General features: G+C 49.8%; 1 protein-coding gene across 2 annotated transcripts; it reads right to left on the reverse strand.

The window, feature by feature from the left end:
* Positions 1-128: 128 nt before the first annotated feature.
* TIMM44 (translocase of inner mitochondrial membrane 44) lies at positions 129-14827 on the reverse strand. 2 transcript variants are annotated; one of them, XM_016163183.2, is made up of 14 exons: positions 14723-14767; positions 13130-13184; positions 12910-13011; positions 10527-10697; positions 9448-9528; positions 8543-8692; positions 6834-6973; positions 6467-6552; positions 5703-5795; positions 5472-5596; positions 3967-4017; positions 1875-1964; positions 986-1096; positions 129-607 (listed from the first exon to the last, which is right to left on the reverse strand). In XM_016163183.2, the coding sequence occupies exons 4-14, from the start codon at positions 10608-10610 to the stop codon at positions 488-490; spliced, it is 1131 nt and encodes a 376-aa protein (XP_016018669.1). In that variant the 5' UTR covers positions 10611-10697; positions 12910-13011; positions 13130-13184; positions 14723-14767; the 3' UTR covers positions 129-487. The 2 variants fall into 2 exon arrangements, with proteins under 2 accessions (XP_016018669.1, XP_016018668.1); XM_016163182.2 differs by lacking the exon at positions 13130-13184 and having other exon boundaries at positions 14723-14827.
* Between the last annotated feature and the right edge of the window lie 10703 nt (positions 14828-25530).

The raw sequence follows: 25530 nt of genomic DNA on the forward strand, positions 1-25530 counted from the left end.
TGGAGTCATGGCCAGACAAGGCACCCCTTTGGGGCCACAGTTCCTTCAGTGACCTTGACCAAAGCCTTGCCATAACCACTACTTGGCCCACTCCCCCACCCCAGTAATAGACATTTCTGACTATCCAAGCCACTCTCTTACACTTTGGTGTTTTATTATCACTTCCGAATATGAGGCATACATACAGGATAAGGGCACTGTTAATTTTTTTTTTTTGAATGGAGTTAAAACAGCCTGGCTGATGTGGCCAGTGGAGCCCACCACCCTGCCCCATGAGGAGTCTCTGGGCCAGGGTCTCTTGGCACTGTCCGGCCTATGTGCCTTGCTGATGCTGCAGGAGGCAGCCCTCAACAGCCCTGGCAGAGAGTGGGGAAGAGCCAATGGTCTTGTCCCCAGAGGTCTGTTTCCGCAGGTGGACATCAGTCCCGCTCCGTATGGCCACTGTGTGATGATCCAGCCTCAGAGGCCCTGGGTGTGGCTGTCACGGTCAGAGGACCTGCTCTGTGCTGGAAGCGGAGATGTCCAGGAGCCGCCAAGCCGCGTAGGGGTTCAGCTCATCCTGGTCCCGGCACAGTGCCCACACATACAGCATACGCAACACCTTGTCCTGCGGGAGTGAGACGGGTGAGGGCTTGGGGGCAGAGAGCGGGCTCACACCCATATGGGGACAGGGGCTAAGGAGAGGGGCAGGGCAGGACCAAGCTGTTAGAACACAAGGACCAGGGAGGGATGTTGGGGTGTTGGCCTGAGTGTGGAGTCCAGAGGTTGGGGCAGAGGCTAAAAGCTCAGGATGTGGTAGAAGCAGACAGGTCAGTCATCCTCTGACCTGGCCCAGCTCGTGCCCTGGGACTTCTCAAGACGCCACCCTCCTGTCCTCTCCAAATCACAGAACCTCTTGGCTCTCAGTGGACATCAGTGCAGAATGCCACCATTTGGCTGGTCCTGGGCTGGCCACCTGCCCCATCCTACCCCCTTCCTCACTCACCGGGTCACCCTCAACCACCTCGCCTTTGGGGTTCTTGATCACCATCACCAGCTGAGCCTGGAAGGTGACGATCAGCACAGGTCCCTGCTCCATCATCTTGCCCATGGCCAGCTGCAAGGGGAGCCAACAGGGTGGGTAGGCCTCAGAGAGCGGTCTTCCACTGCTTTCCTGCTGGTCCACTAGAGGGGGAGACCCCAGGGTGCTGCCAAAGAAGGCCCTGGCACCTTGACACCTCGACTCATCACCCCGGAGGGACTCTGAGAAGCCTCGTCAAGTCAGCACCCCAGCACCCCAAGACACCTCCCGCTGGTCTGCTTCCAGGTAGAAACTTCCCATAAGACCCTCCCCATGGACAAGTCCAAGTTTCCCACTGTGAGATGGAATCTGAACTAAGAATTCATGTGGGCTCCAGACACCCTGTCAGCCTCTTGGTCCCCAGGCTAGGGCTGTGTGAGGGCATAGGAACCTCAGAGTCGGGCATCTGGCACATTGCAAGGGGGGAGAAGGAAGCTAGCACTGGCATGCCTTTGGCCCCGAACAAGGAAGAAAGCGGGGTGATTGTGGCAAAGCAGACTCATGGTGGCCTTAGCAGTCCTGACAAAGCCCCTGCCCCTCCCAGTGAGGGTGCAGTCAGAAGAGTGCCATGGGGGGCCCTGGGGTCCCGAGGTCTGGGCAGCAGCACCCCCTGTGCCTAAAAATATTTCAACCACAGGACTATGGAAACCTTTCACTGTGAGGGACCCTTGAGGTTATTTAATGCAGGTGCCCGCCTATGCTGGAACTCCTCCAGGGCAGGGCGCTCACTGCTCAGGCTGACCAGCACACCTTCCCAACCCCGGGAAGACCCAGCCCTGTGCTCCCTACCCCACCACTAGGAAAAGGCACTTACATCCACGTTGTCAATGTCCAGGATGTGAGAGTGGAACTGGAGGCCCAGCGCCTTGGCCTGCTGGATCGGGTGGGCCAGCTGGCTGTAGGTCTGCAATAAGATTCCAACATACCTGTGAAATGGCCACTGGAGCACAAGCCATGCCAAGGCGCCGCACCACAGGAGGGCAGGCACACCCACTGATGCCTGCCCACCCTGGGCCAGTGCCAGCATCCTGGGACACTCTCCCTATAAGGCAGCTCACCGGCAGTTTCGTGATTTCAGCTCTTGCACCTTCCAGAAATGGCCCCGGTGCCTGGGTGTGTTATGCCAGGAGCGGCAGATGCCAGGAGCATGGGTCCAAGCACAGAGGCTGGTGCCACCCGTTTGCTGGCTTGAGTCACACACTTCCCTCTCATTATAAAGACAGCACTGTGTCAGACTACCAAATGAAAGTGGTTTAATCAGTGAAGTAGGTAATTCTCCTGGAACACCATCTGAAATGTGCTCGCAGGGGTATGTTGAGGCCTCCCTGGCTGATCTTAAATGTTCCCAGATTTACCTCACTCTGAGTCTTGGCCTGGAATCAAATGATTTTTCTAGGATTTGTTCTAACCCACAGGTGGCTCAAACCAGCTGCCTTGTTTTCACTGACCAGCCACAGGCAGCCTGTTCTTCCTATAGGGGCAGTGGCACCCTAAATGACACTCTTAATACCCTCGTGCCTGTTCTCAGGCCCAGGACACAGTCCTGGGACCTGTGCAGTCTCGTATCACAAGAAGGCAACCATGACGGAAGACAGTCCAGCAGTGTCTAGTTTTTATGGAAATAACTGATCCACTGAAAAAAAAAAAAGGTGTCCATCCTACTTCTTGTGTGGTTTCTTAAAAATGACATTTAAAGAACACCTCTATGAGCAGCGTTTCCAGGGGCACTGGCAGCTTTCTGGCAAAGAGAATCAGCCACCTCCTAACAGTCCCAAAGTAAAAAAAAAAAAAATAAAAACAAACAAAAAAATCACACACACTCATAACTGCCTGCTGGATTAGTCACTGTGCAGGGGAGTGTTTAAAAAGAAAATCTGACATCTCTGCTTTTTCCAAGTTGTTTGTGAGCTGGTACATAATAGAATCAGCCAAAAAGCCTCTGGATTGCTTAATACAAAGAAGCTGGACGAAAACACCCCACGAATACACAGGTCAGGGAGCAAGCAGGGTGAAGCGAGGCTGCCAGGAACAGGGCAGACAGTGAGCTCCTGGAGACGCCTGGCCCCTGACTCTAGGGAGCAGTGGGTCCCCGTCGGGACCTTTGGCTCCTCCCTGGGTGGGAAATCTACCGACATCTGTTTTGATCCGAGTTCTGGGTCCTTGCAGCAAGAACAGTTAATGAAATCATCCAGCACTTTGTGCATCCTGGAACACTGCTTCTGTGTTCATGCTGTACCTTCATGACCTCATGAAATGGGGACAACGATGCAACTCTGGTCCAGGAAAGGGGGATGACGCGGGCCACCGGGGCCTCAAACCGTACTCTCTCCAGCATCCATGAGCACTGGGGGAATGTCTGATGTATCTCAGAATAATTCATTGTCCCTTTCTACCTGATCCCTGGGCCCTCAGCCTATAGCCAAGGCCACTCTAGGCCATGGGGTCTTGCATTATGTCATTCTGGGCCACCTGAAACAGGGTAGGTAGACTGGCCGCACTGAAACTTCATCTTGCTAGGTCCTTCTCTTATGGTCACTTTTCATCCTCACTATGAGGGAAGGGTTCTGAATGACAGTGAGGCAGGAGGACCACACCAGCCCCAGGAAAAGGGAGGAAAAGGAGAACGAGCTGGAAGGACCGTCCCTGAGTAAGAGTTTAATCCACAACGACCAGCCACCTGGCCCTCAGCAAGTCCTATGGGTTACGTGGCACCCGGCCCATGATGTGGACATGCACAACGTGCAGACGGACAGAAGGCTCTGTGCCAGCGAACATGGCGGACACAAGGACCCCTCTTCAACCAGGACACCAGGCCCTGCCATGTCCCTTCCAGATCAGCCACTTGAGCAGATCTCTAAACTGTGATTTCTTTCTAGGCCTAAATAGAAGAAAAAGGAAGTACTCACAGCTTCATAGCACCAATCTTTGAGAATGTCAAGCTCTCCAGAAATCATAGCCTAAAAAGGGAAAGACCAAAAAACAAGTGTGAGAAGGAGAGTGGGCTTCAGAGGCAGAACTCCTGAGAATGTTCTCCAGTGACAGCCTTTCCTCTGCAGACCCCACCCCCACACTGTGGCTTCTGGGTGAGGAGGGAGCCGGGCTTGGGTCAGGCTTATGGCAGGGAGTGCCACCTCCCCAAGACCCTGGAAGCAAAGGCCCTGCTTCTGTGACCACGGGGCGGCCCAGAGTGGGTTCCCAGGACCTGGTAGAAAGAAGAGAAAGGTGGCAGCATACCAGGCTCTCACTCTGGCCAGGAAATTGAGCCAAGGAGGTGAGAAGCTGCTTTCTGCCTTCCCTGGGGACGAAGCTCTGGATGGCCAGGCCCACTGAGGGACAGGAAGTCTCCTGCCAGTAGGAGCAGCCTGGGCGAGGGGCAGGGGCAGAGGGGAAGTCCTGGGAGTGGGTTCTCAAGGTATAGTGGGGGTGCTTCTTCAAAAACCTAGAGTCAGGGCTGGATCTGGGGAACATCAAGGAGGAGCCCAGAGAGAGGAGGAGGGGGCTAGGTGTCCACGGGAAACCGCAGGGCGGCTGAGTCCTGGGCCACCCTCACACCGAAGAAACTGCCTGAGTCCTCACTGCCATTTTTAGGAATCACTCCATCCCCAGCTTTGCTTAGCCCTGCCCAAAGTGGCAACTGGAGGGAGAGGGGACATGTGGAGCCTGGTGGAAGGGAGGTGGTAGGCGGAGGGAACAGGCACCCACATCGGGTCAAAGGGTTTTTCTGCGGTCCCACTTGGGGCCTCCCAAAGGCCTTGCGTGGTTGGGCTGGAGGGTGCCCAGGCTCCAGCTACATCCTGAGGGCTAGAGAAGGGCACGGAAAAGGCAGCTGACCTTGTGGAGGATGGGACCTTGAACAAGCTGCCCCCTCCTCATTTCTGAGCCAAAATAAGGGGGCCAGAGGACCAGAAGATGGGATTCAGGATTCCCAGACACCTAGGAGGGAGGAAAGCTCCCCAGCTGCTTTGGTGGCCCTGGTCCTGCCTCCCGGCCCCGAGAGTCTGGCCTGAGCTCATGTGAATCCCTCAGGCCTTCCTCACAGCTCATCCCAAGAGCAGGAGCCAGCATCTCTCTGACTCCTGAAAGGACTCTGGTACCTGGGGACAAACACCTAACCCTGGCAGCCATGAGGGAGTAACTTCAGACAGAACACGAGGGAAATAAGAGGTGAGAAGACTCAATCTTGGGGGCAGACGTACCCATAAGTCTAGAAAATGTCAAAGCGGCCGTTACCAGGACCAGAGGGGCATGTGCAACCGGTGCCTTTTCGGAGGGCCAGGCATGGGGGGGCCCCTCAGGCCTCTGAAGACAAGCCTCGTCTCTGCTCAGAAAACACCCTCCTTGGCCAAATGTCCCTGGAGGAACTTTTGATCTGGTGTGAACCAAGGAAGGGCCTGCAGGGTTGCGCACCCACCTCCAGGACGTTGGGGATGATGTCATTCTCGCACTGCTGCAGGAACCGCTCCTTGTCAAAGGCGGGGTCCACCCGCAGGATCTCCGTGAGCACCTCCGACATCTCTGTCTTCGAAAACAGGCCCCCTGGGGGCAGCCAAGCCAGGAGTGGGTAGGGGGCCTGGAACCTCTCCTTGTTGCCGGCCCGGGGATTTGGGGGTGTGGCAGGATGATCTTGGGGCCACTCACTCACCCAGCAAGTCTGTGACCTTGTCTGTCAGTGCGCGGGAGGCCCGGATGAGCGCATTGTCACTCTCGTCATACTTCATCTTCATCTCGAAGAACCCTGCAGGAGACAGAGGCAGGGTCAGGCATCCTTTCTGGAAAGCCTGACTTCTGGGAGCTCCCTATAGCCCCTGCATGATATACTCTGGACACAGATGTGGTAAATGAGGGGACCCCCTGAGCTGTTTCCTCAGCTGTGCACAAAGGCCCGGGCCTGCAGATCTACCTTAGGGGGCTGTGAGGACAGCTCAGTGGTGGGCCTAAGGGGCTGTCAGAACAAGGAAATAGGCCTCTAGCAGTCCCCACAGGACAAGGGATAACGCATGTGGCTCTACCCCGTGTTTGTCAGCATCTGGGAGCCCCATGCCCCAGTGAGAGCAGAGAACTCCATCCTCCCCAGGGCTCCTAGCCTCCCACTATCCCTTAGGAAGGGGCATCTCCCGGAATCCCCAGCTGCGCCACTGCGTCTGGCCACCCTACTGCGACTGTTAGCTCTGGCAAATGTCAAGATGGTGACCCGGTCCCAAGAGCAATGTCCATGCCCACCAACCACCAAGAGGAAAACACCCCATTGCTCTCATGGGGTAACCCTATGGAAATGAGTGGTCTTCTCTGCCCCAATTTCCTCCTCTGAAAAACGGGGGTATGGTTTGTGCCCAGGACCTGGGGAGTGTTCAGTGTCTTCCGTAACCACCCTGCTGTCAGCCAAGTCTCAGGGATGTGAACACTCACTGTTGAACACCACGTTGTTGTCCCTGAAGTCCTTCCACTGCTGATACCACTTGGAGTCTTTATGCAGCACAACCCCCAGGGCCTCCCTGGGGGAGACAGGGCAGCCGGTGAGCAGAAGCCAGGGAGCCGCTGGGCCTAGGCCCATCACTGCAGGGAGAGGGCAGCAGGACAGCCCAAGCCAGTGGCCATGGTGACCCCGTCTTCATATCGTGGCCTCCTGTTTTCCCTCTTCCCCTTCCCACCACCTGCCCGCCCCCAAATTCTCTCAAGGGAGCCAGGAACCTGGAGCAGAAAACAAACTCAATAACTGACTTCCGTGGGCCTGAAGGGGAGGCAGTGAGGGGTCCCTGGCTGGCCTGCTACCTACTCATTGGGCTCAAACACTTTCTCTTCTTTGAACTTCTCTCCAGCAAACTCCTTCCTTTTCCGTAGCCGTTCGGGCCTCCGGTAGGGCCCGGTCTGGCCCAGGACACTATCATCGATCTCCTTCTTCACTGACTCCACCCCCTGAAGGAGAGCACAGAAGGTGCAGGGTAGGTGCTGGGGACTTTTCTGACACCCCCAGACACCAGTGTCGGCCTGTGTGGTTGTACCCAAAGTTGGGGAGTGACTGCCATGAACCCCAACCTCAGGCCTGATGGCACCATGGGGCCTCACCTTCCCCACGTCCTGCGGACACTCGGCACAGAGCCCCACCCGGCTGGGTGCAGGGCAATGACATGCCTGAGCCTCCTGTGCCTCCGGGGAGACCCCAGCTCCGCCTGACCACCACCCCCAGCTCTCCAGGAGCAGCAGACACGCCCCTGCTGCCCCAGATGGCCTTGGATTACGAGACCGACACCTCACACTCCCTGGAAACCAGAGGAGCATCCTTGGTTCCGCCTCTGCTCCACTCCCCAGTCTGAGCAGACCCCATATCTGTGTGTCCACCTTCCTAAAACTCTGGAATCCATTTTCTCCCCTTCTCCACCCATGGGCAACTGCACTAAGGCCCCCCAAGACACTCTCCAGCCTCCTCTGCTCCACTGCCAGACTTCTCGCTGGGTGGCTGTGCCTCTTCCACACTCAATACAGGCATACCTTATTTTATTGTGCCTCACAGATATTGTGGGGGTTTTTTTTGTTTGTTTTTACAAGTTAAAGGTAAGACACTCTACCAGCAAAAAGATTACAACTCACTGAAGGCTCAGATAATGGTTAGCATTTTTTAGTAATATAGTATTTTTTAATTAAGAAATGTACACTGTGTTTTTAGACATAATGCTATTACACACCTAATAGACTACAACAGAGTATAAACATAACTTTTACACGCACTGGGAAACCGCAAAATTTCTATGGCCTATGGCCAGTATTATCATGGTATTCACTTTACTGTGGTGGACTGGAACCTACAGTATCTGAGGTCTGCTTATAGCCTTTTTTGGCTCCTTGTTGCTTCTTGGATGAAATCTAAAGTCTCCTGTGTAGCCTGCAAGACTGCTTTAATGGGCCTTGCTTTCCCTCCCTGACTCCCCTGCCGTTGCTCTGGCCATGCCAAGTTGTGTGGGGTGCCTGAATGCGCTATCTGCACCCCTCTTTAGGGCATGCTCCCTCTGCCTGCAACCCCTTCCCTGTGTGTTCCTCTGTCACATGTCGCTCAGAAACTGTCTGTCCCCTTCCCTGTCCCCCAGGTCTCTTGAGAGCAGGAACTCAGACTTTTTCTCCTGGGGCCCCCATGACCAGCAGAGGGCCTAGCACATGGTAAGGTTCAGCATGTGTTATCGGAATGAATTCAGGACCTCAAGTCGCCCCAAGTGGGACAAATTTCTGGAGTATGAATGCAGCTCAGGATGTTGGCAGCTGAGAGGAGGCCAGAGGCTCACAGTGCATTACCCTGCAGCTCTCTAGGGCTATGAGTTGCCCAAGGTCACCCAGCCAGGAAGGGTATGAGGACCCAGCGCCTCAAGTGGGCCCTCCCCACCAGTCGGTCCCACTGCACTCCCCGCCCCAGTGCAGCCGGCTGTCTTTGGGGTTGAGCTCCAAGGTGGGAACTCTGGCTCTCAGCTCCAAAATGGGCCCCGACATCCAGCTTACCTGGGAGAGGGCTCTGAAGGCAGCCGTCCTGCCCAGCTTTTCCCCACCCTTGGACACAGACTCGGCTGACTGCTTGGCGGTCTTGGCTGCTTCCTCCATGCCCTCCTTGATTTTCCGGCCAAGGTCGCTTTTACTGACTTCATCGAGACTCTACTGAGACAGAAGTATGTGTGTGTGTGTGTGTGGGGGGGTGTCAGCACAGTACCCCTCGGGGGCCCAAAGGCACACTGAACTCCTCTGGCTCCTGAGGCCCCATGACTTGGGTGCGCATGTTCAAGAGCACTGCCTACAACTCCTGGGGTTCCGTGCCCTGGGTCAGCTGGCCTTTCCCAGAATGGGCAGGAGCCCTGAGTCTCCGCAGGAGCCACAGGAGCAGCTGCCTGAGGGTAAGAAAGAAGTTGAGGGTGTGTGCCCAACATGGGGCTGGCCTCACGTGGAGCCGACAATGGTGCAAAGCTCTGCCCCAGCACTCCTGCCCACGAGAACAATAAAACAACCCTAAAGCAGCAAAATGAAAACCCCCCCATACTGTCTAGGATGGTCTCACTCCCATCTCCACCCTCCCTTGATGGCAAAATGTCCCCTCCTCTTCTATGTTTAGGCAGGTGCAAAAAATCCTCATTTTATCCTCATGTTCTGGATGTCTGCCCATCCACTTCTCACTTAAGTAGTAAACTGCCAGGCAGGTGGGCAAGTCCGACTTCCGCCTCTTCCTGAGGGGTGTTGTGTATCTGCACTCTGGACACCTCCAGGCCAGGCCGGCTGTGCCCTTAATGGTCACCTGACACCTGTTTGACCTCACACTTGTTTGACCAGCTCTCACCCAGCACCGCTCTCCCAAACGGGAGAAACAGATGGGCCCTGGGAGCCTGGCCGGAAAATTGAGGGGGTCCAGAGACTGTTACCTCCTTCACGGTGCCCGTGATGGCCCCCAGCTTTTTCCTGATCACCTCGCTCGTCCGCACGGTTTCAGATTCGATGGTTTTCTACAGTAAAGTTACCATACAGCAGTTACTGGACAGCCACAGGCCCACAGAAGCATTTTCTCAGCAGCCCCTTCCTCCTCCAAACTCCCCCCACCCCAAGAGCCCATCACTGCCTCACCATCTGGTCTGTGAATCTTAGCCACTAAAGGAGGACAGACAGATCTTCCTGAGCCTGGGAGCCCCTGGACCTATATCTTTCTTTGGGCAGTGGGGGTTGATCTTGCCTGTCGGCTCGTCAGTATTCAGCTGCCCTGTCCTGTCCTCCACCCGGCCACCAGCCACTGCAGTAACTCCCACACCCTAGCTGCCCCACCCAACCTCGGCTTGCTCTGCCCCCAAAGGACCACCCAGCCCACTCCCCTTCCTCAAAGAAAGGAAAGGCCATCTTCCATTGGGTTGAATCCCCCACCGGCAGGAATCACACAGATAGTTACATCCATGTGAGTGACCTGGGGACACTTGGAGGCAATGAGCCTTGCCCAAGTCCTGGGAGGCGGGTCAAGAGAAAACTGAAGGATCTGGCACAGGTGCCTATACCCCTATTCATAGTGGCGGGCACTTGGTAACTGTTCAGTAAGAGGTGGCAACGGTAATTAGTACTTATACCAGCACTCTGTCCTACTTTCTGCCCATTTCGCCCAGAGGACCACAACCAGAAAGCTCCCAGGAACAGCGAATCTCAAACCCAGCACTCGAGGGATCATAAGGGTCCTGTGGAGATGCAGATTCTAACCCAACAGGTCGAGAGGCTCTGAGACTCTCATTTCTCACAAGCTCTCAAAAGAAGCCTGTGTGGCTGGTGTCCAGAACTGGAAGGCTAGGTGACTCACTCCTGTCCCCTAGGCTACTGTCATCAGTGAGGTGACCTCACCTTCACAATAGCCACTTCTCCCCCAACTGCACCCACACTGAGCTCCTTGCACTGTCCAGGATGAGGAAATCCCTAGCTCTGAAAGCGAGGATGCCCATCAAAGGAGATACGAGGCAAAGGGACTCACGTATTTCCTTCTGGCTTCCTGGAGCGCATCTGACTCTTCCAACTTCCGGGCCTCGTCTCGAAATTTTTTTATACTTTCTTTCATTTCTTTGTTTTTGGCTAATTCTTGTTTAATATTATCTAGCAAGCCAGAGAGAAAGCCTTTTCTGTTTCCAGAAGAATAGGATTTGGACTAGAAAGAATGTAAAAGGAATGAAGGAGTTTTAATTTTCTCCTTTCTGTTGATAATGGGTTTAACAATGATTAGCTACTTTTTTTTTTTTTAATAAGAATGATACAAGACAAATTTAAAAAACATCACACAATAAACTGCAGGACATCCAGACAACAAAGTATTATTCAGCAATAAAAAGAAATGACCTGTCAAGCCATGAAAAGACATGTAGAAACCTTAAATGCATGTTATTAAGTGAAAGAAGCTGATCTGAAAAGGCTACAAACAGTATGATTCCAACTCTATGACATTCTGGAAAAGGTCAAACTGTGGAGACAGTGAAAAAAGGTCAGTGGTTGTCAGGGGGAGGGTTCGGGATAAATAGGCGGAACACAGGATTTTTAGGGCAATGGAACTATTCTGTATAATACTGTAACAGTGAATACATATCATTATATTTGTCAAAACTCAGAACATACAACACAGAGAGTGAACTCAACTGTAAACCATGGACTTTAGTTAATAATAATCCATATCGGCTCCCTTCCTGTAACCAATGCCCCACCCTAATGCAAGATGTGAACAGAAAACTATGCTGGTGGGGAGAGGAGGGAACTTTCTGTACTGTCTGCTTGATTTTTCTGTAAAAAAAAAAAAGTCCATTAAAAACGTAACAAAATGCCAGGCTCCTTCTTCAAGAGGAGACGCTAGACGAGAAACAGGTGCAGCTTGGAATACTCACGGGGATTCTAACACACTCACTCAAGGCCGAGGCCATCACTGAAGGGGCCCTCGCTTCAGGACTAGAGCCTAAAGGACTCTGGAGCCCCTCATCCCTAAGGAGCTGGCACAGGGTTGGGCTCCCTGGGTTTCTGGGGCCAAGGTAACTTCTTCCTCTGGGGTCACTCCCAAGTCCCCATCTGGGACTTATATGTAACCCAAGGGCCTGGGGACTGACACAAACCTCACTTTCTCAGCCCACAGGATCACAGAGACCGAGAGCCTAAGCTCAGCATTCCCCTCCGTGGGAAAACCTAAAATACCCAGAGGCCATACCGCAGGGAGGCCAGAAAAGGCCCTGCTCCAGGCACGAGCACCAGCACTGTACAATGCTCAAGACACAAGCTTCCCAGAGCTGGGTTTAGATCCCTGCTTTGCCGCCTGTGGAACTAAGAGCAGACTCAGAAAAGAGAAAGCTTAAAGAATGACTCTAAGACAGCCAAAGCACTGGGAAGTGGCACGTGAGCTCAGCCGCTCCCACCGCTCCTACCACGATGTGCTGGGTATGCCACTGCAGCTGGGGCCCCCTTTACCGGTTTTAGGGATGATAGCCTCCCTAGACCCTGTCAGGTTCCAGGGAAGGCTGCGCCAAGCCCAGCTGCTGCTCCACAGGAGAGGCGGCCAGAACCGGTGCTGGCAGCCTGCCGTTTCATCTACATGCACCCTGGCCAGCCTTTCTCTCCAGGGGAGTCCACGTTCTAAGACTGCCAGGGACCGTGCCAACCAGTAGCAGCTCTGTCACTCACTCAGGGGCTACAAACTGTGGGTGTGTGAGAAACTGGACAATAAGGGGAAGGGCTACAGGGCCTGTCCCACGGCCATAACGGCCCCAGGAGAGGATCAGGGAGATGAAGTCTGAGTAAAGCGGGCACAAGTAACTAGCTGCCTGCATGGAAGTAGCCAAGACGAGGCTGGGAAGGGAGAGTGTGTGCTGCCCAGTGCGGATCGGGGAAGGTTTCGGGCTTTCCTCCCTGTGGTGATGAGGCACCAACAGAAGCATGGTTGAAGAGGAGTGACAAGGAGGGCAAAAGCTCTAGAAAATGCTACCTGTGAAAAACAACATAAAAGGTGGGGGAGAGATAGCTGAGCACCAGGATATGATGGGTGACTGCTCAAATGCCTGTAGGGCTGTCGCCCAGAAAAGGAAATAACCTTGCTTGGTCAAGGAGCTACTGGTAGAAGGCACAGGGACATGATTTCAGCTCAGTACAGAGGGTGCCTTTCCACCATCAGGGCTGACACAACGTGCTACTGTCAAGCACATCCGGAAATACAGAGAGGACCAGGCACACTGGACTCTGTAATTTCAAAGGCCTTGGATGTGGAATGCCTGTCAATCAGATACCAGTGGCAATATAGGAAACATCCTGCAGCCCTCCCTCCTGTCAACTAGGTCTGGTTTTTCAGGCCTCCCCCTTCCGTCTGCTTGCTTGTGTCCTAAGTTACTCACCAGGGGCAGTTCTCTACCTGGCCGGCGTATCTGATAGGTACCATGGGGTAGTGGCACTAGGTTGTGGCTGGACAGAAACTGGATTCCACTGCCGAGGCATCTCTAATTGGGGGAGAAAAAAGGAAGATCCATTCAGGTAAGAAAGTGACTAAGAAGTAAGTAGGTCATGCTAAAAAAGTAGGGGTTGCCTGAGACTCAATTGCCAATTTTTATCACACACCTGCTACATGCTAGATGATCTATAATCTTCCCGAATTCTCAGAAGCCAGTGGAATCTGGTGGAAAGAGAAAACACTGGACCTCTGCCTTCAGGGCCCATATCTACCTTCCCACCTCTGAACCTGGGAGGAACCAGATGAGTTCCAGGAAACGCCAACCTATGGTGGAAGAAGGCTAAATGTGTCAGTCCTATTTAATTCCTTACTCTGAAAACAAGTAGGCTGAGTCTTGATGCCAGTGGCAAGCAGTCCTCTCTCACAAGCCCTCCCCACTTCTGCTGACCTTGTAAGATCAGAGACTTAGGCTTCCAGAGGTAAACACTGATAACTTATTGTCCCAGGAACAATCCTGGAATAAACCAGGACTGTAAGCAAGGCAACTTAGGGAGCCATTTGGGCAAAGATGCTGCTACCTCATGTGAAAGGTGTTTCTTCTCCTACCAAATAATGAACTTAAGCTCCATGAGAGAAGAGTCTGTGTAGGTCCCATTCAACGCTACACCCTAGCACCCAGCATGGAGCCAGGCACGTGGATGTCAATACCTGATGAAACCCCTCTTCCATTTCCACATTCCCTGGGCCTTTCCTCTCCCCATTCCATGCCTCCTGGCTCCAAGAACCCTAGGCGACATCCACCATCTTCTATAACTACTCAAGAGTAACTCTTGGGAGTTAAAATAACTTGTTTTACTTCTCTAAATGCCTACACCCATTGATTCTGGAGCCACTGAATTCAGCAACAGTCTGAAATAGAAGTATATGGCTGTCTAATTTCGGAGAGCGATCCCATAGCAGGACTAAATCTGAGGGTGGGTCCCCCTCAGTCTTGTGTCTAAATCCAAACATGTGTAAATTCAGCCTCTAAACCTTGACTCAAAAGACAAGCAATCAAGAAAAAAATCAGCCCAGGGTCAAAGACACCTTCTTTCTCCCAACACTCAAATTCCAGGGAAATACTTTCCTTCCTCCTGGACTCAGACTGACCCCAGCTTTGGATCAGGTCAGCCACCCACAGCTTTACCAGTCTCTCCTTTACTAACCTGTGAAACAGTAACAAGCAGCAGCAACATATAGTATTATTTTCTGAGTGAACTTCATGCCTTGACCCCCACCGCCCCCTAAGCCCAAACTTAGCAAGGGCGAGAGTAGCTTCCCTCACTTTCACAGGAACGGATAGGAGAGGCAATGCAGCAAAGGCTCTCGGTAGAGGCCATGACATATAAACGTAAGCCATGACTGTCAAGGTTTTTTGCCTTCCCCTTGCTACTTTTTCCCCACTGGGCGCCAAGGCCACCATGAACTCCCTGGAGCACGTGGGGTCTGACAAGGAGGTGAAGCGCACCAATCCGCTCTCTGCCCAGCCCCGAGCTACGCCGCTCCGGCCCCGCACGCTCAGCGTCGGCTCTCAGGCCTCGCTCCAGTCCCCCTGCCCCGGCCTCAGCTGACCCACTGACCCATTCTCAAGCCACTCGCCGAGTCCAAGGAAGGACCGAGGGAGCCGGAAGCCCGAGCAAGCCCTGGAGGTCGCGGGCCCAGGGCTCCCTAGGCCGAGCATCCCCGCAACACCCTCCCTTCGGCCCCGCAGATTCGCTCACCCGCGGGCAGCGGCACCAGCCTCCCCGCAGCGCCGCCGCTGCCATGTTGGAAGATGCCGTGTGACCTTCTGTCGGCGCGGCCCGATGGCGTCATCACCCGCCGCATCTTCCCGGAGCGCCTTGGGCCTGGGAAAAGCGGGCCCTGGTGAGGGGGTTGAGGAGAGCAAAGGCCTCTGATTGGATAGAACTCTCAAAGGAGGCAGGCCTTCCTTGGACAGAGGTCTCCGATAGAGGGGGGGGGCCTGAAAGAGGGAGGGGAATTCCTAGAGATGTCCTATGATAGGACAGGATTTCGGAAGAGCGGAACCTATGACTGGATGTGACCCGGGGAACTTCTGTGAGGCAGAGACCTTTGGTAGGATAAGACTGCGAAGGGGCGGAGGCTTCGTCGATTCCCCTATGCACCTGGTCCCCAACCTTTTTGGCACCAGCGACCTGTGCTCCTTTGAAAATCCCAGATGGTATGAGGTGGAGCTGAGGCGGTGATGCTAGTGCTGGGGAGCGGCTGCAACTACAGCCGAAGCTTCGCTGCTCACCTGCTGTGCAGCCCGGTTCCTAACAGGCCACTGACGTACTGGTCCATAGCCCAGGGGTTCGGGACCCCTGATAGAAGAACATGCAGGGTTCCAGTGGCCCTAAGGACAAGTAGGCAGAACGACCCACCACAAGAACGGATTGCGTTGGATTCTGACTGGTTGACCAGCGAACCACCCCTTCAAGTGATTGACTCTGGCTCTCACTGACAATGACTGGCTGACTGATGGTGACCAACAGACGGACAACTGAGTTACTCCAAGAGCAAGAGCGAATGAGCCCACTATTGTACAGCATTTCATGAAGGCACCTGATGGTTTTGGTCCAGAACAGGAAGGGGTCACTGAGACCAGGCTAGGTGGGACCACCCCTTCATCGATTCAGTGTGAATTAACACACCTTGCCCTGAAGAAGCTCAGGCCTCTGTCCTCTCAGCACCCAGATACTATTTTCCATTTAGAGAATGCCGCCACTGAGTGGTGGTATCTTGATGTGGCCATGCTATCAGAGGCTGGAGAGAGGGAAGACTGGTTCCTTAGGGAAGTTAATGTATGTTGCATTTGCTCTATTTGAAGGCTTTTGCATTATTAAACTGTGCGGATCTATGGTATTTGAAAGGGAGGCAACATACATTCTCTGGCTTCAGGGTTGGACATACCCTGTGTTCTCTTTCCCTCGGGAACGCCAATTTGAGGTGGGAGCAAGGGACATGGGCTTAAGATCTGTTGCCCCCTGGGCAACAGACCTTCTAATTGTACTTGGGCCCATGACGTCCTACAAGGGCACCCAAGGAGAATGTGTCAAATAGATACATCAAAGGCCCAAAGGTAAAGTTGAAGAAGAAGAGCCCTTAAAGGAGACTGGGCAGGATTGGTCAACAAGTAGAGAGAGGACCCGGAGGCCTTGGAGAAGGCAAATGGAGTAAGCAGTGATGAATGCTACAGAGAACTGAAGCAAGACAGGTCAGGTGTCTTGCATTTTACAATAGGGAGGCCTTTGGTGAGATGAGCAAAAGGGTTTTGGTTGAACGGTGGCTATAGAAACCAGATTTCAGTGGGTTGAGATTTTTTTTACAGAGGTGTGCCAGAGTCAGGGTGTACTAGCTGATGAGAGTTGTCAAATTTTGGGGAATTTTGGCTCCAGTTGCTAAACACACATTATTTATAAATTGATTGTATAAACTTATGATTGAGTGGATTATAGTAAGACAAAAGCAATAAATACTCAAAACTCAACAGCTTCTAATTATTTTACTACATGCTACTATCTATGCTGCTGAGGTTATTTACATATATCACATCTGTATGCTAGAAATACTATGCGATGTGTGCTGGTACATTGCTTACCAATTCTGTGTTTAATGATGCCACATTAATGGTTTGAAATTAGCCATAGTGGAAGCATTTACACCATGAAAATTGGCAAACACAACAGATTGGAGCTTTTTGATTTGTTTGGAGGGACAGCAATTAAACATTTAATCTGCATGTGGAGGGAGTTCTATAGGTTCCTCCAAGGAATCTTTGCTCTGAGTAGATGAAATGATGACAGCTGGAGAAACATATATGCAAAAGTAAAGGTGGTTTGTTTGTTTATATATATATATAAACATATATATGCATGTGTGTATACATATATATGTATATATATACATATGTATATATAGAGAGATATAATCCAAATATATATATTATATAATCTATTTTTTTTATTATGGTGACATTGGTTAACAAAATCTAGTAAGTTTCAGATGTACAATTTAACAGATGGTGTATATATATACCTATAGTTAGATTTCTTTCTGTTGCCACATACTTGTTGCGGAGACGGTTAGGAGGAAGAGTCGGAGTCTGGAAATGCTTTTACTAACATGGGTAAGGGAGAGGAGGATTGGCAATGCTAGCATCTCCTACCCCTGTCTCCATGGCTTTTTATTAAGTTCCACAATAATGCTGGCTTTGTAATTAAGTAATTGTTATTCTAAGGTCAGTGGATACTAGCTGGATACAAGCTACAGCTAACTGCCAGATCCAGCCTCAAAGCTACCTCTGTGTTCTCAGCTGTCTCCTCTTAAGTATCTTTTCTAGTTCCTGTCACTGTGTTATCTTTATCCTGTCCCTAGAGCAAGAAGTCCCAGAATAGGTCAGGCGTGTGCACCCTCCCTGCAATGTACCCTTGTCTGTAAGTCCACATCTGCTTCTGATGACCGTGTTGCTCCAAGCACCAGGCACCCCACCAGAACTGCAGTCATTTCTCACAACACATATTTGAACCCTTTACCCCATCTACCTCCCCCCTCCCCTCTCTTCCTCTATCCTCCAGTAACCACTAGTCTCCTGTCCATGTCTATGAGTCTCTGTTTGTTTGTCCTGTTTGTTTATTGCTGAAAGATCTGAATTTTTAATTTGGATCTTTTCCCGAGCTAATGGTACACAGTATGATACTCTCCTGTGATGCTGGGCAGTGGCAGAAAAATGATTTTGCCCAACCATAGGATAAAGTAAGTGTTCTGATGTCAAGCATAGGCCAAACTGAGCTATGATGCTTGGTAGGTTAGGTGTATCCAATATGTTTTCCACCTGTGATATTTTTAACTTACAATGGGTTTATCTGGCCATAACCCCATCGTGAGTGGAGGGGCATCTGTACAAAAAATCCGCTTTGCTAAACGATTTGGAAAAGAGTTGCAGACATTATGATGTTTCCTCTTCAATACTTAACCATGTAATGTATTTCCTAAGGGCATTCTCTATAAGACCATAATGCCATTATCACCCCAGGACAGTCATTATCATTGAGTAAATAAGTCAAATTCTATCAGATAAAATTATGTTATTCTTTCCCCAATTTTCTCCTTATAGCTTTTAAAAACAAAATCTAGGGTTCGATCAAGTTTCACTTATTATATTTTGGTTGTCACATCTCTTTCAACTTCCTTTAATCTAGAAAAGTCCCCTTGATTTTTTTTGGGGGGGGGCGGGTTGAAGAGTCTTGCATGACTAATGGTTTGATGTCCTGTTCTCTTACAAAAAAGTATCACACGTTCTGAAGTTGACTGATAGGTTCAGCATGGTTAGTTTCAACTTTTTCCCAGAATGTTCAATGGGTATAAAGTTTTGGATATGCAAGATGAATAACTTCCAGAGCTCTGCTGTGTGACATGGCATCTCTAGCTAACAATACTGCATGGTGCACTTAAAATCATTGTTAAGAGGGTAGATCTCCTGTTAAGAATTCTTTACCCCACCTCCTCAAAAATCCCCAAGAAACAAAGAGATACAAGAAAACTTTGGAGGTGATAGACATGTTTTATTACCTTGATTGTGGCAATGGTGTCACAGGTGTATGTCTAAACTCATCAAATTGTATACATTAGTAGACATTAAGTACATTAAATATATATACAAATGTATTAAGTACAGGTTTTTGTATGTCAATTATACCTCAATATACCTCATGTGGTGGAAGGAGCAAGGGATCTCTGTGCGGCACTTTTATAAGAAGTGTCCAGAAAACGTAATGGCTTAAAACAAGTATATATACTCTCTATTTTCTGTGTGTCAGGAATCTGGGGGCCATCCAGCTGGTCCTCTGGTTCAGGGTGTCCTACAAGTTTGGAATCAAGGTGTCAAGTGGGACTCTAATCTTCCCGAGCTAGGGGAGGTTCTGCTTCAAGATCTTGTGGCTGCTGGCAGGATCAGTTCCTTGCCGGCTGTTGGACAAAGGGCCTCAATTTCTCATCTACTATTGGCTGGTGGCCCTCCTTAGTCTGCCATATGGACATACGGCAGCTTCCAAAGTGGCAGCTGGCTTCCACTGAGGATGCAAAAGGGAGCCAGCAAGACAGTGTCAAAGTCTTCTGTAACCAAATCTTGAATGTGACAACCCATCACAATTGTTATATTCTGTTAGTTAAAACGAACTCATTAGGTTGTGCCGACACTCGAGGGGACAGGGTCAGACAAGAGCATTAATATAGGAGGTAGGGGTCATGGGGGCCACTTTAGAGGCTGGGCTGCCCCCCACCCACACGCTTCATAAGTGTTAGAGGGGTTTGATTATACGGCCTGGGGAGGGTGAGACACAGGACCCAGGGGTCACTCCAGCTTATTTGTTGTGATTTTTAATGTATAACTTTATCTTTAGAGCAGCTTTAGGTTCACAGCAAAGTTGAGCGTAAGCTACAGTTTTCAATGTAACCCTCGCTCCCCAGCAGCCTCCCCCATTACCATCATGGCATCAGAGAGGAGCAATTGTTATAATAGATGAACCTACGTTGATACATCATTGTCACCCAAGTCCATAGTTTACATTTGGGGTCACTCTTGGTGTTACACATTCTATAAGGTTTGATAAATGTGCAATGACGTATCTGCCACACAGGAAAATTTTACTGCCCTAAAAGTCCTCTGCAATCTGGGTATTCATCCCCTCACACCACCCAACCCCTGGCGGCCACTAATCCTTCTGCCATCTCCATAGTTTTGCCTTTTCCAGAATGCCATAGAGTTGGGATCATTTAGTATGTAGCCTTTTAAGATGATTTCTTTCACTTAGCGACATGCATTTGATGTTCCTCCATGCCTTTTCATGGCTTGATAGCTCGTTTCTTTTTAGCAATGAATAATATTCCATTGTCTGGATGTTCCACAGCTTGTTTATACATTCATCTGTTGAAGGACGTCTTGGTTGCTTTCAAGTTTTGGTAAATATGAATAAAGCCACTATAAATATCAGTGTGCAGAGTTTTTGTGAGTTTTCACTTCATTTGGATAAGTACCAAGGAGTGAGAATGCTAAATCAAGTGTTTCTTTTTTACACTTAATATGCCATAGGATAATATTCAGTTCTCACTGTGATTATGTTTCTGTCGATTTCCTCTCTTCCTGACAGTTTTTCATTTGGTTATTAAATTTTAGGAAGCATATAGGTTTAATAAGCCCAGGTCTCCAATTTCATTGTAATGTTTAGCATTATATAATCAGGTTCTTCATCTTTTTGATCAAAATGATATTTTTTCTAGTATTAATATTGCCAACCAAATAATCTCAATAACAATAATAGCTGCAACTTACTGAGTTCCTACCAGGCCAGGCCGAGTGCCAGGTGCTTCACATACTGGCTTTCTTAGGCTCTTTGTTGCCGTAATGAACCCAAATGAAGGAGGTGGACATCTAACCATGCAGCCAGGCTTCATGGGGGCACCTGGATGATCCTTCTGTCCCATGAATGGTGTCCCTCCAAAGCCATGTGTTGACGTCCTAACCCCCAGCACCTCAGAATGTATTTGGAGATACAATCTTTAAAGAGATAATCAAGTTAAAATGAGGTCGTTGGGGTGGGCCCTAATCCAATATGATTGGTGTCCCTATAAGAAGAGGGGATTAGGACACATACGCACAAAGGGGAGACCACGTGACGACACAGGAAGAAGATGGCTGTCTACAGGTCAAGGAGAGAGGCCTCAGGAGAAACCAACCCTGCCTACACCTTGATCATAAACCCACAGCCTCCAGAACTGTGAGTGAACCTACGTCTGTTGTGGCAGCTGCTCAGTCTGTGGGGCTTGGCCAGGGCAGCCCCTGAAAACAGGCCCTCTGTGTCAGCCTTTGGCTCAGAGCGCCCTGCTCGTCCTAGCTTCTGGTGCCCACAGGCCTCTGCCATCCGTCTGCTCTCTTTCTGGCTTTTTTCCCGTTCTGCTCCCTCTTCTACCCGGTGGTTTCTCTTCCATCTCCTGTTCTCCTTCTCGAGGTATAATAATAGCTGCTGGCACTGGCACCATACCTCCTCTGTTCCAGACGGTGTGTTGGGCCCCAGGAAGCAGCATCTTATTTAGCGCCATTCCACAGCCCTTCGAGGTGGATGCTATCATTAGCCTTCTCATACAGGCAGGCACTCAAAGCTGGCAGAGGGGAAGGAAGTTGCCCACGGCCACATGGCTAGCATCAGAAAGAGAATCTGGCTGGCTCTGGCTAGGGCTGAGTCTCGTCCCCAGGTCCCAGCATAGACCCCTGGCCTGTCTGCTGGGCATGGGCAGGGTGACATGGAAGCAAAGGCTATGCATATGGCAGGCACTGATTTCTTCTTCCAGTCTCTAAAGTCAGCAGCGTTATTCTCCATTTTCAAGGCAAAGAAGTGGGGGCCTCCAGAAGCTAAGCCATTCAAGGGCTACGATGGGGACATCAAAGTTTTTTTTTTTTTTTTTTAGCAAACTTAAGATTAATTTTTTATTTGAGTATACCTATCATATGAAATTTTATCTCATAAAAATATGCCCCATATTAATCTCAAAGATATATGATTACACACACACACACACACACACATATATATATATACACACACATATCTAAATAATGCTTTCAATCTCGTTATCTATTATCCTGAATCCTTTTTGTCCCTGAACCTGCCTTTATTTCCTCTCTTAAGGCTGGATGCAGAACATAATTGTCCCCATGGGAAGGGGTAAGAATCAAAGCTACTACAGAGATCGGTCTTATTATCATGGATGATACTGAGAGGCACTCAGCACTGCAAACATATTATTCAAATGTAAATAAGAAAATAAGCTAAATGAGTGACCTTCATGGGTTTTTCACATAAAGTATATTTCATATCACTGAAAATTTAACTACTAACAAGCTATGCCTTCACCCAAGTTACTTACTACTTCTGAGTCCTATGAGGTAACATCAATATCCAGCTTCCAATTTTCATTCATTAAAATATTTCTCCATTGTGCACTGAGATTTCAAGGTGCCAACATTCACGGTACCTATGATTTTCTGCGGCTTCGACCACTGCACAAAACGTTTCATCTCTAGGTAGCTGCTGTGTTCACTATAAAGAATTCCACGTTTTGCAGTGCTTACTTTGGTCTGGGGAATAACATCTGCTATGCTCATTAACTTGTTAGAATGTGTCCACTGGTAGGTTGAAAAGCCAAAATCTGATCGTATCTCCCATCACACTTCTTTAAATGACTGTGAACTCTTAAAATTAATTTTCATTATTAGAAGAAAGTGAATCAGTGAATTGCACATGCCTGTAGTGATGAGGGAGTTAACTTCTGGTACACTGAGGCCCTGTAATGTTTCATATTTTTCTTGGAACATGCCCACTTTTGAACCTAAAATATCAGCAATGACTTAGGAAGACCTCTTTCCTGATAGAATAAGTGCCCCAGACAAAAGTATGTGGGTTTAGAGTTACAGCCTCTAAGGCAAACTAGATAACTTCTGTCTAAGATGGAAAGGAATATTCTGGGCTGCAGTGTGTGGTACCTAGGTAAAGCATGTGGACTTGGTGGGATCTGCTTGGAAGTTGTCGGTGTGTAATGTGACATCACCATTAGGAAGATAAACGAGAATCATGATAGCACCTGGACAGGAATTGGCATCACGTAAAACAACGCCAACAACATTTATCATATTGTCAGTGTCCACTGGCCATGAGTGGATATATTGTTCTCGTGCATGAAGTTTGCTCTTCGACAAATTTTAGACAATCTAGCATAATGATCAGAATAAAAATGTGTGAGAAGATACAACCTTCAATCAATTCATACTGAAAGGCATCAACCGTTAAGCCAGTTCCAGGTATTTTAGTATAGAATGGACCTTTTTTCTTAATTCTGTATTAGATGACTCTAGGGTTTTCATGTTGCCTCTGCAGCCTGACTTTATGAAGACTTTCTCTTTACTTAAATGGACTGTTCCAGCTTCTGTCTTATTGATAAGGGGATCTGGCCTCTTCTGATGTGTCAATGAAAGGTGTTTGAGAAGCTTTGGGCAGCTGGACTCGCCTCAAAGAAAGGGATCATCGGGGGTGAGGTTGGAGGAATGTTCCAGTGCAAAGGATCGGCCTGTGGAAACATCAGGGAGGAGTTTACACAGCTCATAAGACAATCAGACCTTTCAAAAAACCAGGCCTGACTGCTTAGCAGGGCTGAGTTACCTATTAAGTGCCTAGGGCCCACAATCCTTTGGGGGCCTTTGCAAATGTTTAATTTCTTTTAAAATTAGAAGGAAAAGTATAATCTAGCCTGGATTATATTAATTTGCACTGTAGGGAGGAGGCAAGAGAACTAAAGTGTTAAATCAAGCTGTATCCAGAGACTGCAATGTGCTGAGCAGCCCTGCAGCCAGACCCCGAGGACACCTGCACAAGAAGGACAGTTTCTACTGGGACTGCTGACAGCCCATTTCCCCGCACTCCAAAGGGAAAACAGAAAAACAGTATTTAAATAGAGCTCTACACAAAATAAAATCATTCATTCCCTGTGGCTAAAACCAGGGGGGACCTACGGATCACAGGCTGGGAACTGCCAGCAGGCCTTTTGCGCTACATACTCCTGTCCTTCCTCACCATCCACGTCAAAAGAAAATGGGTAAACAACTTCTTTAAACTGTAACTCACAGGAACTAAAGAATGATATATAATGGGGTGAAGGGTTAACGAAGTACAGATGAGTAGCTGATGGATGGTCACGGGGATAGGGAGCACGGCATAAGGAATGCAGTTAGCATTAATAGATCAGGGGAGGGTGCAGTTGCGGAAGATTGTTTTATGAACTATATAAATGTCTAACTAATGTGCTGTATACTTGAAACTAATTAAAATAAATAATTTTTTTTTTAAAAATGATATATAAACTGAATTGCCCAAACACTTAGGGTCCCTCTCAGTGTCTTTGACTGTCCTTGTCTCTTGCTGTCCTTGTCTTTCTACTGTCTCTGTCCCTGAGTCTCTCTCAGGCTCTCTCACTCTCTGCCTCTGAGAGGAGACCATGCTCTGTCTTTAGAATGTCACCCCTTCTCTAATAAACTCTCCTTTTGACTCTAGCTTTGGCATGTGTTCGAATACTTTCTTACACTCCACCAAGAACCCTCCTCACCCTCAGTTCAGGGCTTGAGTTTCCCACAACTTGGGGCAGTTTGCCCTGTTCTGCATCATTTGTAGGCCAACTCACTTGTATAATATAATTTTAAATTATTTTTTAATGGAGGATGGGACCCATGAAAGCAAAAAAGTGTCTGGGGCCCACGAAAGTCACAAAGCATGAGGTATGCTTTTAGCATATTTCTTAGGCCTTCTCATGCTAGGGTCTGTCTCTTCAGTCTTGGGTGCCATTATCAACTCTTCTTCTGTTACCATGACCTAGGAAGGAGCGATGGGGAGGGGAGAAGAGAGAAAAAACAGTGGGACTGAAAGATAGTGACACACCCATGTTCTCAGCAGCCTTATTCACAGTAACTAAAAGGTGGAAGCAACAGAAGTGTCCATTGACAGATGAATGGATAAACAAAATGTGGTCTATGATTACCATGGAATAGTTGGTATTTAGCCATTCAAAGAAATGAGGCTCTGATACATGCTACAACCTGGATGAACTTGAAAACATTTGCTGAGTGAAATAGGCCAATAATTGCGAAGATGCTTGGGGCTGTACGTGCAGAGAGCCATTCCCCTCTCAGCATTCAGGTGGGCTTAAGACGCAGATCTGATGGCCTCACTCCCCTGCCTAAAACACCTTGCAGTATAGATTGGTAGATTTGCTTGAACACGCAGAGTTATTTCTGGAGGGACATGCACAGGCAGCAGGAGGGAGGAGAGCTGGGTGGCTAGGAAACCAGAGAGAGGGAGAGTCTGGCTAGTGTGAGTGATTTCAGTGGGCTCTGGGGCATAGCGGCTGGCCCCGGCTGTCCAGCGCCTGGCCCTGGGGTGGTCAGGACAGACAGACAGTGGCCCTGCGTATGAGAGCCGATGATAGAGGCAGCTGGGAACATCAGCTCTGGACTGGTTGGTTGGCGCATGGAAGGCTTGCTCCTCGGCGAGCGGATTTTCGTCTCTAGGAACTGGCCACCTTGGGGAGGGGCAGTCCCTCCAGGGCCAGCAAAACCCCAAGATATCAAAGCATCAGAATTCATAAAATGAAGGCCATGGTTCACAGGCAGGGCGAAGGGGCAGCATTGCCAGGGGTTGGGCAGGGAGGCTGGAGCAAGACTCGGGGCTGGCGTCACCATCACAGCGGGAAATGGCAGATTCTAAGACATAGACGGAGTGAGAGGTTGGGGTCTTCAAGGCTGCAACCCTCCTCCCTCCTGCTCCCTCTGCCTTTGGGCCGTCTCTGGAATGGAGGGACTGAGGGAATGGCCAGGCCCCAGTGTGGGGTCTGAGGCAGCAGTGCAGGGCTACACTGTCTGCAGCTCCCCGTCTGGGCCTCCAGCACTTCCGTTACTAATGGTCGTCTGCCTTTCCCGCAAGACTTCTCT

The sequence above is a fragment of the Rousettus aegyptiacus genome, unplaced genomic scaffold, assembly GCF_014176215.1.
Source record: "Rousettus aegyptiacus isolate mRouAeg1 unplaced genomic scaffold, mRouAeg1.p scaffold_m13_p_16, whole genome shotgun sequence".
Taxonomy (NCBI): domain Eukaryota; kingdom Metazoa; phylum Chordata; class Mammalia; order Chiroptera; family Pteropodidae; genus Rousettus; species Rousettus aegyptiacus.

Coding starts and splice junctions, on each gene's coding strand:
- TIMM44 (XM_016163182.2), bottom strand. CDS start 14,767: ATGGCAGCGGCGGCGCTGCGGGGAGGCTGGTGCCGCTGCCCGCGG. Junction 8,693..9,447: donor TCACGGGCACCGTGAAGGAG/GTAACAGTCTCT, acceptor CTGTCTCAGTAG/AGTCTCGATGAAGTCAGTAA. Junction 1,965..3,966: donor AAGATTGGTGCTATGAAGCT/GTGAGTACTTCC, acceptor ATCTTATTGCAG/ACCTACAGCCAGCTGGCCCA.